This window comes from Pyxicephalus adspersus, chromosome 2, assembly GCF_032062135.1.
Source record: "Pyxicephalus adspersus chromosome 2, UCB_Pads_2.0, whole genome shotgun sequence".
Lineage (NCBI taxonomy): Eukaryota > Metazoa > Chordata > Amphibia > Anura > Pyxicephalidae > Pyxicephalus > Pyxicephalus adspersus.
Genome location: NC_092859.1, coordinates 68,851,027 through 68,864,596, shown reverse-complemented (window position 1 = coordinate 68,864,596; position 13,570 = coordinate 68,851,027). Strand labels below are relative to the sequence as shown.

The 13,570-nt window shown below is 35.1% G+C and overlaps 1 protein-coding gene across 1 annotated transcript in view; it reads left to right on the top strand.

Moving 5' to 3' along the window:
- Positions 1-1,327, top strand: part of NSG2 (neuronal vesicle trafficking associated 2) — a 45,489-nt gene extending 44,162 nt beyond the window's left edge. The window contains exon 5 of the mRNA XM_072400938.1: positions 889-1,327. Coding sequence (XP_072257039.1) covers positions 889-1,077 — 189 coding nt within the window. The 3' untranslated portion in view covers positions 1,078-1,327. The remainder of the gene's footprint in view (positions 1-888) is intronic.
- Positions 1,328-13,570: the final 12,243 nt, after the last annotated feature.

The following is a 13,570-nucleotide window of genomic DNA, read 5'->3' as shown; positions in this document are numbered from 1 at the left end:
AAAAAAAATGTCAGCAGGAAAATTCACCTTGTGTTTCCTTTCATAGGCAAACGACCAAAATAAATACTGTTTGTTTGAGCACTAAACTCTTTGCACAGACCACCATCTAATCTTGCCTTGTCATATAGTCCAAAGCCAGAACAAATGGCATAGGGATCTACCCATCTCTTCCCTCACTTCATCCCAAGGAGCCCTATCCAGCTCTTACCAAAAATTAACAGTTCCCTCAGTCTTGAAGTATGACCAGAACCTGTTGGGAATATATCTGCCTTCCATCAATTCTCTAGCAACAATGTTACAATTTATAAAGAGAGAGAAATAATCTTTTTAGATAAATATCATTGGTTTATGCTGTTAGGGATGTAATTGGTCTTAAAGTGAAAGTGTGGCCAGGCTATGGACATTCAATAATTTATAAATATTTAACGTAGTAATGTAGTATGTGAGTATTAAATATGCTGACCTTGGTAGCTGTACGCACTGTGGAACAGTTCATCTTCATAGTGCACAGCAGAAGCCACAAAGCCCCATAACTCTACAGCATAATTTATTTGTATCCCTTCTCACAGAGTCCTTCCTCTGTTTCTCCTCTAGAGATTAGGAGGCTGGAAGGCTGTTGAGGCAAGAGATACAAGGTGAACTGAGCTTCTGAAAGTTGATCTGTGCTTCTGCTGCAGACTATGATAATACATTACTCTAAAGCACAGGCAGATAAAGGGGTTAGCAAGGGCTTGTACAATATTGGAGGTGGACTGGACATCAGTCATGGGACTACAGACATAATATAGACCATACAGTAATGTGCTGGTGTATGCAGCTCAATGACTAGAATTGTTATTTATTTCTAACAAATTGTCAAACATGATGTTCTGTCTATTGTGATTGCAGCATAAGAGATGCATACCATCCTCCTTGGATGCCTACTATTCTGCACAAGATTCAAACTCACGAGGAAGGTTTTACACTGTAATTAGCCACTACAGCATGGCTAAGCAAACAAGTTCAAGATCTGTCTCCCCGTGGCTTTCGGGATCTGTCAATCATGAAACCAAGTCTAGTAAACCCGAAGGCCACTAGAAAGTCGAGTAGACAAGGGACTTCCCTGCTTCTTAAGTCCGAGGAATGGCTCACGGTGCCACACTGAAGATGAAAAGTTAAAAACAAACTTGCGGGGGTAATTAACAGAGAACAAAACAAAAAAAAAAGTTTCTTTTTCTGTGCATTGTTATTGTTAATTTGTAACCAAGTCACAACCTTGTACAAAGGCATGTTGAATGTTTATTGTTACCTTGCAATGTAAAAATAGTAAAAAAAAATACAAATGGAATTCTTCATTTTTTTTTGAACATTTGCCAAAATAAGTTAATAGATTTCACTGTTGATAGATGATGCAAACATATGCAAGTAAATGTTTTGCTTTGTGCTTATTTATAATAGGTTTGTCATTGTTCTTTGTGAACGGACACAGCTGTAATGTGTGTTAGTGAAAGCTTTAGCCACTGGAGAAAAAAACAAATTTTATTTTTCACATGTCAAGAATTTTCAGGAATAATGTGGCATTGAGAAGCTGGTCTAAGCTAAATGCAAGGGGTAAAGGTAGAAGATAGCTCTTTGATGTATATTATAAAAATTACTATTTTAGGATAAAGATGTAGGACTTTGATGTTTGCCAGTTTATTGGTATGTACAGTAGGTGGTCTATGGCATATTGATGGGAAATAATAAATTACTTTCAGACAGAGGGAACATTTTCCAGATGGGTTATACATGTCTGACTTTTTCTTTTCTAATTAGGGTAAAAAGATGATTAAGGTGCCACTGTTCATTAACAAATACACTGTTAACAAATACACTGTTCATTAACAAATACATATAGGATCCGAGCACACAAGTATGTATGCACTATGAAGAAAATATCAATAGGATTATATAATGGTTCTTTTCTGTATGATTGATGCACATCTTTCAGCAATGCTGGGTTATTTCATAGTTCATCCAGACATATACTTGAATATAGCTTGATATTGTCCAGACATATTTACAACTGTAACCATTTCATTTTATAATTTTTATAATGGTACTTGCGTCTTTGTAAGTAGATCAATGCAGGGCCCGGAATTACTGTGCAGCATTGCTTTTTTAGTAAATAGTCACTTACTCTTGCTTTAGATGCCAATGGCAGGGGAGACATTTTATAACAAAATGGTAGGAGCTTGCAGGTGGAATTGTGCAAAATGAAATCCTTTTAATGTAGGTGATATAGACAAGAGGTTATAATAAAAAAATATGGCACTGCAGAGACTGTTATGGTTTTAGATGTCTAAGTTATGTTTGGAAAACACTGATAGGGATTTTAAAGTTACAACTGTTAGGGTTACATTATTAAAAGTAAATTTTTTTTGTAATACAAGCAGCTTACAGAAAGTTTATGAACTGAAAATTAAGTTGATGTAAGGATAACATTTGTACAAATCGGTGTGTGATCCTAAAGCAGCCACATATTCTAGGTAGTTTATTAACGATTTTACCCAAAATACACACAATTTTCCCCCAGAAATCACACATATTTTAGTTGGAGTCTATTGGAAAAATGAGTGATGTGTGTGTGAACCTTGGGTAAAAAAACTAATAAATAGACCTTAGAAATGAATAGATCTTCATTTTTCTGGGTCTAATACAGTTCTTACTGGCTCATACTGCTGCCCTCTGTGTCACTGCTCAATCTTCTAAGAGGATATCAGGATAAACTAGTTCTGCAAGGAACCCAGAAGATCTGCACTAAAAGTTTTGGTTTCTGAACTTTAGGTGAACTGAAAAGTGAGTATGTTCTGTTCCTAAATCTTCTTTTTTTACAGAGATGGCTTAATGCATAACATTTAGTATATTGGGCATTATAGGTTTCTCACAACCTATAATAATCATAATGCAATACAATCTGAACAGCAACCTATAAATATAAAACTGAATGCAAATCCCAATATGTCTATAAGAGGACACAAAATAGGAATATCCCAATTCCAATAGGGTCCTTTGTTTTTCTCTGCTCATCATTGTAAAGCCAGTTGAAGCTGTAGTTTGTACTTTGAAATGGCTTTTGTAGCCTTAGCCTGGTGGGAAAACTTTTCTGTTTATCCAAATAGTTTTATTGGCATTGTTTGTGTAGGATAGAAAACTAGACTTATTTTTGCAGCAATAGAGTTTTTAGCTATAGTTGCTTAGGCTTTTATTATACATTAGTGGGCCACGTTAGAATGGTGCACATTACTCAAGAGGAAACATCCTTGTGCTTTGATGGAATTACTACCTTATATTCGCAAAAGCCATGATTACATTCTGTAATGGATCTTTGGTTCCAGGCCACACAAGACTCAATCAAATTATGCTCACTTGAGGACTGTGGGGAAATAATTTATTGTTGTTAGACTAGCACTACACAAATTACGTTATTTGAACAAAGACATCTCAATGTATATGTTGTTTGTTAATCTAGTTTCTTAAAGCAGTCTTCTAATTTCCAGTTGATTTCCTTTTGTAGTGAGAAGTGTGCATAGCTTTATAAACTGTGCTGTGCTGCCATATGTACCCATAATCCTCAGCTGCAGACGTAATGTGTTCTGTACCAAGACTATAGTGCCAAATTATCTACTGGACTTATTTCTGCTGCTCCTCTTCTTCATCTGTAAATATATTGTCACTGTGTATAGAAGCCATTTTACTATTCATTACTTCATCATTTTGTGCTCTGTTTCTTGTTAGTAGCTAGCGGAGACTGGAGTATTTTGATGTAATCCTTGCACTCTTTTTTCTGACAGGAGAAAATAAAGCTGAACGTGTCTGAATCGTGATAAATGGTCACTTTAATTGTTATTTTTCTTCTTAATAAATCAATTCTAAATGTAAACACCGATGTAGTTTCGGGTAAGAAAGAAGGGAAAGGGTGGGAGCACAGACCATCCAAGTGATATAGCCAAAGGTGAATGGCTTGAGGGTGACAAAGTAAGTGCTTTGAAAACTGGAAAACACAGTAAGAGTGATATCGTGACAAAACCCAAGATGATAGTGATCTCATGATGGGAGTTATAGTGCAGAATAAATAGGATATATAATGTGGAAAGCCCAAAGGCATACAATGAGCCCTATGCAAGAAAAACAGTGAAGAAAAAAACACAGTAAAACCTAAGCAGTGCTGAGAGGAGATATGACACTGGGGAGCACAGACATGCTAAAAGGGGATAACAATGGAGAAAAAGAATAGCAAAGGTGTGAATTAGTACAAAGCGGAAGGCAAACGATTTACTGAGACAAGAGAAAATGTAATAATCCGTAGATGAGGAAAACCAAAGACCAAGAAGGCACAATCTCAGTGTTTAGAGTGGAGTAACTTCTGGGAATGTCATACAGGCAGATGTAACAGGTTGAGACTGGGATTATTTCTGTAAACTGGAATAAAATGGATAACCTAATTTCTTTTTCACCAGGTATGAATATTGCAATAAATGTTCTCCTGTCCATTAAAGTGTTTAAATATCCTTACCTAAAACAACTCTTTGAGATACATACTATATATACTATATAATGTATTGTGTTATGAACTGAGAAATTTATATGGTCAATCTGGTGTTCTAGAAGGACCACATTATCACATTATTTTTACTCTTCAAACTCCATTTCAAAGGCGTGTAGAGAAAGCCTCTCTAGAGCTTGCATAGCATAGTTGGTGTTTGTTGGCAAAGAAAGCTTATATTGTATTAATTTGTTGCGATTAGAAGCAATTCCGTAAATACATACAAATCATTATGGTCTTGACCCATGGGTAAATGAGTATATTTAGATGATCTTGACTACACAGGTATTGTAAGGCCCAGGTCAGTACCATTATTCCCCAGACACCAGTCTCCCAATGTATAGCCGTAGTCCTCACCTATAGCAGCCCATGCTCAGCCTCGGGGGACTGGTTGCGTCTCCCAGCACTTGGTTGCCCCCAGGACTTGGTGCGAAAGGGATCGTGTCTGGAGATAGGCCGGCAGTTGACCCAGAGCCCAGAGCACAGAGTACAAAATGTCAGGAAATCCAAATACAAGCAGAGGTCAAAAACACAGGAGATCAGTCCCCCAAGCAAAGTACAAGGGGAAAGGCAAAAACAGAGTCTGGGTAACAAGCAGAGGTCAGTCCAGGCAGAGTTCAATGGATAGTCAGGAACAGGAACAGGTCAGTAAGAGAAATACTCAAAAATCACTCCAACACAGGTAAGCCCAGCAGACGCTATAACAGGCACATCTGATTGGGAGCAGAGAGGCTATAAAGCCCCAGCAGCCAAAGTCATCATGGGATACAAGGAACTGCTCTGCTAATCAGCTGCACACAGCTCCATCTCCCCTCACCTGTGCAGCATAATGCAGAGTATGCCGAGGGAAGAATCCCAGCTACAGGGATGCTGCAACCATCATGGCACTGATCCTGAAACCCCACTGCAACCTCGAGTGCAGCCCCTGGAGGGAATAGGCTGCACATGCCCTCCTGTGGTGGGGCATCGCTTGGTATAGTAAGCCCAGAAAACACCTCCTAATAGGTACATATTCCCTGACTATGACATATTAATGGTAAATAAGGTTATTCGTCTCTTGTTCCGACATTCTTCACCTTAACAGCTTCCTAAGGGGTAATGCAGAGAATGCAAAGAGGTATGCTGTATTTGTAAACACATATTATAATAGTTATGTTATTGGTTATGAGAAATTCATATGTTGCAGGTAATAATGACATGTAAAGTGTTGATAAACTCAATGGTAACAATATACAAAAAAGACTTGAATAATAAAATCAGAGAGTTAATTTGAATTAAAAGTTGTTCACAATATTTGAAGCTCTCTCAAATAGTAATTTTAATAATAATACTAATAATAAAAACAATATTACTTACTGTTGGTTGGTTAAATCAAGGTGTGTGCCAGGGAAAGACACAGGAGAGAAAAGATGTAATTTTGACAAATGGTTAATCCTGGCAAAGGAGGTAGGTTGTAAATTAGTAAAAATGAAAAATAATCATAATAAGAAGTAATGGGTAAATATAGTTAATAAAGTCCCATGTAAATTGGCAAGGAGGAAAGTGCCTATTTATTATTTTATTATTAAGTCTGCCAGTTATAAATAAAATAAATTAAAGCAAGGTTAATGATAATGGATATGATGAAGGAATGTGGTGGAATAGGTCACGGATTACAAAATATGCACATATATGGATATAGGTATATGTGTTTGTCCATATAATGGATTGAAGATAAATAGGAGACTTACCCTATGGTGGGGGAGTATTTTCATTTCTTGGCAGAGCGTTGCAGCACGTGAATCAATGTAGCAAAAGCAGAGCGGCTGGGATATGAAAATCCCGCGCTTATATATTATTAGTTTTGCGTCCGTGATATGTGTAGAGTGCATGCGCGGGTTGCCTTGCCTCTGCATCCAGGGCTAACCAACAGGTTTTTCTCTGCCCTAGACAGAGGTCTGACTGTTCATGTGTTGGATTTACTTCATTGTTTTGTTTTCACCTTCCCCTCCTCTCCTAAGCTCTTGAATATTGAAGCATGCTGCCTCCTTAGCATAATACTTCCCTACCTTTTATATTTCTTCCTGCCCTGCACAGCTTTGGTCTTGGAATGCAGGCCAGGAATTCACATAAAACTACTTGTTACTATCCTATTTTAAGGGAAAACTACCTATTTAGTTGTTAACTGCTGTATACTAAGTACCTTCTGATTCTAAAGATTTTAGGACAAAGAAACTTGGATTTGTTAGTTGGATTTTTAGAGAAAAATTATTTTTCTTTGTGAACCACTGTAACAATGCAGTGAAAAATATCTGAAATGTAAAAATATCATTGGGGATTGGTACCTGTTTGATACTTCACCAAATTAAAATGGCATTATAAAGCAAAACAATGTAGAGAAAATTTACCATTACTGCATGAAAACTATATTTAGTTTTTTAAAATACAACCTGTCATGCGAGGAGTATATAGTCTACCATAACTCCCAAAGGTAATTAAGGTTTTAAAAATGATTGATTTGGTCAACAGAAAGAAAACTTTTGGTGCAATTTTTGCTGTTGTTATCACATCTATGGACAAAAAATCTTTACCGATTTTCACAAGTTTTATTCTCTGGTTTGTCCACCTCTAGTCAATTTAATGATATACAGGGATACTTACTTATGCTTTGTCTGTAATGGCTATGAGGGCTGTGGTGTTCCTTTCAGAGCTGCACAGAAAGAACGACTAAACCAAAGCTCATTGCCAGGTAGGGAGTTGTACTGCCACTACTTTTAATTCTCAAAGAATTGAGTGGTATCCTCAGAACTTCCCTAGAATGTGGGAAACTCAACAGATGAGCACTTTGTTTAAGAAGTCAGAAAAGATATTGATGGTTTCCAAATATATTTTGACATGGCATGGCTATGTTTTATGTTTTTTTCTCTGCTTTTAAAAAAAAAGAATAGACACTCTGAACCAGGGGCATTCAAAGACAATTAACATGAAAGCTGCTCAATCCATATTTACACATTTGTGCAGTCACCAGTGCTCACCCAAATACAGCTTGGTTTAGTTAGAAGAATCGCCCCTCCAACTGGTTCATATTTGTTCAAATGCAGAACAATGTATTTTATAAATTAAACCATAAGCCAAAATCACACACCACATATTTTGAAAGCTAGAGAACAGAATCGTGCCTGTTTCTATTGTACCATTCAGGGCCTCTGAGCTTCTGGTTGTCAAATAACAGGGCACTAATGCAGAGACAGTCCTATGTGGGGTTATTCCAAGAATTTATGAATCAAACAAGACCATAATTTCACAAATTTCAAAGATCATTTTGTTGTTATCTTACGTTCATTTTTCATGTAACAGAACCAAAGGAATATCCTGGAATTACTCTAGTGAAGAAGGTAAAAAGGAAACCAATTTTTAGGCCATCAGCTTTCAAGCAACTCATCTGGTATTGGTTCAAAGCTGATGTGTCAAAGTAGCCTAATGTACAAGATATAGAATCACATTGCAAAAAGACATGGAACATTGTATTCAGAATGTCTTGTTGATGTCCAATATCTAACTAGCACAGATAACATGGATTAAACCTCCATGGTCTTTCTCACATTTTCCAGATGATGACATTACATAGCATGTCAAAATATCTTCCCATTTATCCTCCTAATTGTACCTACAGTAAATCCATGTCCACTATTCTAAGATTTTATTAGTTATTTCGAGAAAACTTGTGTATACAGAAAATAAATCATACCACTAGTGCCATTGTCTTGGCTAAAAATGGCAAACACTTGGGTGAGGTCAGTTTTAATAACAATAATTTTGTTTTGGCCAAGAAAACTTGCAAGGTACTGATAGAAATTGTTTTGCTTAAGTCAAAATCTGTTTAAGGCTATGTTTAGACTGGCCGAGTTGTGGTGCAGTTACTACTTCATCCTACATCACATCCCTGAACTGCACCTAAGTATAGCATTTCACCTGCATCTGTACATCATATATACTGAAAACTAGATTTAGGTTTTGTGTACACTTTAGTTTTTGGGTATTTTATTTAGTTTTGATGAAAACATTTGCTAACTACAGTCAAATATGAGGAAGTTTGCTGTTAAAAGTAGTAATTTATGTCAATTTAAATGTTATGTATGACAGCTTCAAAGCCATTTTTTTTATTATTATTTTATTTTTTGTTTTCTTTGGCTGAAAATGTGATGACAGTGTTGCTCTTTTAGCCATGACTTTACAATATATGTTGCAGCTAATGTAGTTTTCTCTAGGCAGTTGTCATAATCACTAACATTGAAATGAAAATATAAGAACATAATAACTTGAATCCGGCATACGCAGTATGTGTAATTGAACATTCTGCTGACCCAGAGGGACAAAATAACATAAAAGCAGAACTGTACATTATGGAACTGTACATTAAGATGACCATGGTGTACGGAGTATATTGAATTATTGAATGTAAAGCCAATCAGGAAGGCCAAAGATCAGGACACATAGAAGAGGAAAAGAGGGAAATGACAGCACCTGCAATGAAAGGTGAATGTATTTAAAAATTGTGAACAAGCAGGTAAGGTAATTTTTTTGCAAAAGGAAAATTGCCTGTCTATTCTACAATATATACCTGCAATTTTTAAATTTTTAGTCAAATTATGCATTTGAAAGTTTAAATTGTTCTAAATTATTTACTCTTAGGATAATTTGTTTTTTTTTTTTTTGCCTATTCTCTCTTCTATATAAATGTTTTGCATTTTTGTTTTAAAGCCCAATTCATTTTTAAAATCAACTCTAGTGATTTCCAAAGGCACTGCAGCAACATGACAGCCAGGCAATTAACATGAGAATGAGACAGCAATGACAGTCTGTCTATTTTTCTCAGTATTGGTTTTCTAAATATATATTTCATAAAAAAGACCAAATCAAATGCTAGCAAAATTTCACTTCATATTTTACAAACATCAAGTGTTTCTGTGAAATACATTGACATTATAATGCAGTACAAAGGACAAAGAAAGATATGCGATTGACAGAATGGAAAATGCTGTTTTCCACAATACAGCCCAAGGCCTTAGCCTGGAGGCTATTTTACTGACCTTCTATTGAATGCTACATTTATTTACCTGTCACAGGAAACAAGGTCAGATTCATATTTAAAAAATTGAAGCAGGAAAGCACATACGGCTGAATGTAGAAAGATCTATGAAGATCCCCTGTTTTGCTGGTATTGATTTCCTATAATGTTCAGAGCATTGCGTGCTAGTTACACAAAAATTGGGTCACAAAAGACATCACGGTCAATAGCTCTGCTGCCAGTATGGTTTATGTACCATCTAACATGTAATACAAAAGTAATACATTCCTCATGTTCATCACTATGGGTCATGTTTGTGATGTTTTTATGAACACACATGTAAAAACATCATCCTTTTCATACATCTATTTGGAGACATATTGTATTTGTTAGGTGCATTAAATAGTGATATAACAGGGAAATAAGTCTGATTATCAAATGTGTAAATAATGGCATATATAAATTATTCAAAAAACACAAGGAAATTCTTTAATATACTCTCATTTTTTCCTGTATTTATTGAGACCACTAGCTTTGAAATCATTTATTAAACTTATTAGAAGAAGTCTATCTTAAAAAGAAAAAATACTAGACCAAGACAGTTGAAGCTGTCATCCAAAACTTCCTGCACAGTTATTATTATTATTATTAATAATATTAAACAGGATTTTTATAGCACCAACATGTTATGCAGCGCTGTACATTAAATATGGGTTGCAAATTACAGAGAGATACAGTGACACAGGAGGAGGAGAGAACCCTGCCCAGAAGAGCTGGTGGGGGAAGTAACTCAGTTCCCCACTTATGCAACTAGAGGCATTTTTGTATCCTGTATGTATCATTTCATGATTATTTTTGGGATTCTTTTTTTAAGTAGCCTGCTTTGGAATTTCATTGGAATAAAAAATGTTTTATTTGGGCTTTTTGTTTTGAACTGCTGAGATCTTGGTTATTGCCATATTGCTAACCCAGCTTTTGTATTATAGAACCCCTGAAGATGCCCTTATGTTTTGCAGAATTTATTGATACAACTTCAGATTCACTTATTACTTTGTACTTGCTAACCATTCAAAGGCTGAGACCGTTCAACCTCGACAACTTGCAGTAACTCAAGTGTTGGTGTTTCTTTTCAGTGTTATTTAGCATTGGGCACATTTAACTAAAGTTCAACATTTGTCTCTTCCTTCCAGAAAAGTATGTGTTACTGCTGTCTAACATCCAGAAATCAAACTTTGCATAGCTCTTTAGTCCCCAGTTTATGTTAATGAAAAAAATATTCCTTGTGGAACACATGTACATTTTTCTTGGTAAACCTTACACAAAGTTGGCCAGCTTTTGTAGCCCATAGGATCACTGGTATAGTATGGAGAGTACTTACCCATGCAACTCTTACATTTACTGAGATACTTATAGGCTTATGCCATATATAGGCACAAAGAACCACCAGTAAAAATGGCAGATTACCTGATTTGACTACTAAACAGAAGCCTGTGGTTTCCTTGTCAAAACGAATTTCTATCAAAACTACAGTTGCTAGTTTTATACATATTCTGCATACTTTTTAAGATGCCATCATTGGAATGCATTCAGACCAAAAGCTGCTACAAAGAGGATGCAGAAAATCAAGAAGAAACATGAAAAAAAAGGGCAAATGTTTAATATACATAGCATTATATGTCATTGATTTGAGGTTTACTTGTTAATATTATATGTTAATGTATAAATGTATGTACATTTATTTACACACATATCCACACAATTCTTTGCTTGCCCATTTTTTTTTTCATGTTTAATACTTTGCTGCTACAAGGCTCACTTCTTCTGTTTGGCAAAATGATAAAAAAAAGTAAAATGTGAATGTGACAGGCTTTCAATGACATTTGACTTTGACATTTGTACTATTACAAACTGTCATTGAACCACATTGAAGCCTTGGACTGCATTGTTGCTTTTGCTAATTTAAGAGCTAAATTCTCTCCACAGCTGTTTGAACATACTGGGTGTCTTTTCCCACTTACTGTGCATTAGTTGTGATTTCTTGTTCTTTCAACTCTGTCGGCAGTTGGGGCATGTGGAGCGGTGAAGATATTTTATTAAAAGCTGGGAAACATTAATTCAAGCTACAGTTTTTTTTCTCTTCTTTTTTGATATCCCTTTATGCCAAAAGCAATTGTTGGCTAAGTGTCAGCATTACCAGATGTTATTGTCTGAGCTTTCAGTCTAATTATATTAATATTTCATATTAAGCCCTTGGTGTTAAAAGTGTCTTTGTTTTATCCTTTATGGTTCATACAATGCCCTAAATAACTAAAGAATTAAGTACAAGGAATTTGAAACACAGCAGAATGGTGTGAAAATGATGTGTAGGTTGGTAATTTACTTTCATTTGATTATCAATGGCTACAAATACCTTTAGTTGATGTAATAAAATAAAAACAACGTTGAGGTTTTACAATCAGCAGTGGATTTGTCTATCATGCTAGAGAGGCAGCGTCACAGTTATAATTTTTTACTTAAATGGAATGTATATTGTATTTAAGTTTATTATAGCCAGAAATAAAATATTTTATTTTGTAATGTAAAAATGAATACTTTGCAATCCAAACTGTAGATATGTAACTATGTAGATATCCCATTGAAAAAAGGGATTTGCAGACCTAATTGGATCCTCTTTTAATTTACATACACAGCCAGAGAATCAGAAGATTAACTCATCCTCTTTCTCTTAGTATACCTGCAAAGATGGAGTCACCTAAGGTTTCAGTTAGAGCAGCTTTTAATATGATTTTTATTAAGCAAGTAAAGAAGGAGATTTTAATACCTATAAAGTTATAGAAACAAATACAACTGACCCAAACTCAATATCATATTTTATTGGGCCTTTGACCATACATATAATTTTTCTGAGATGAAAAAGAATGACTCCTTTAGCACACAATATGTCAGCAAAAGGCACACCCCAACATGCCCCTTTGTTGTGAAGGTAAAAAAGAGGTAACAAAAGGCAACAAAAAGCCTTTTAATTACAAGTACAACACATACAACTATTTAGGGTTGGTTTAAGTAAGATATTATAAAGGCTTATACATTAGCTCAAAAAATGAGCAATAATAGACATTTGGCATTGATTTTTTTTACATTTTTTTTTTTGCATCTTTACTTTTATAATATCAGATACAAGACAAATTTACATTACAAATGTATACAATTAAAGAACCAATAAAATACGAACTCAAAACATTAACAAGAAAAAAGGAAAAAAGGGCAGGGGGAAGGAAACATTTACAATCTTCCATATACCAAATAACCTGCGTATATTTGAGTGTTTCCACCCACACCCCTTTACTTTTCTTCTTCTTTCCTCTCTAGTTCAATATCCCTAATATCTAACTCTTCAAATTATAACAATCTAACATTATGTTTACTTTGATGGCCACTCATCCATAGTCAGCCCTTCTTTCCTATACCATGTCACAAATTTTATTCTTGTGACTTTAGTATTAAATATTACCTATTTTCCCCATAGTGCCTAAATGTGAAAAAATAACTCCAACTTAAGTCTGGCTCTAAAAATATGTTTCTAAATGAGGGTTAGTGCCTCCATATGTGTTCCTACTGCCAAAAGCCTGGGGGTAACAAGACTTTACCCATTGGGCATCCATCAGTGGATGATTACACGGGTCAACATGTCATTTTCATCATTATATTATTATATTATATATATATTATATTATAGAATTTTACGTGGACTCTGTAGTATTTTTGAAGCAGATTTCAAATCTGTGTTCAGTTTTTCTCTAACACTTCTAGTTTTTGTGATGCATTGTGTGAAATTCGTTTTAAATAGCCTCAACATATTACAACATTTAACAACATTTTTCTTTTTTTAAGGTTAGAGACCGCACTAATTGGAATTGATTTCATTTGTCATCATCTAGAATTCTTCCCGGAAAATCTTG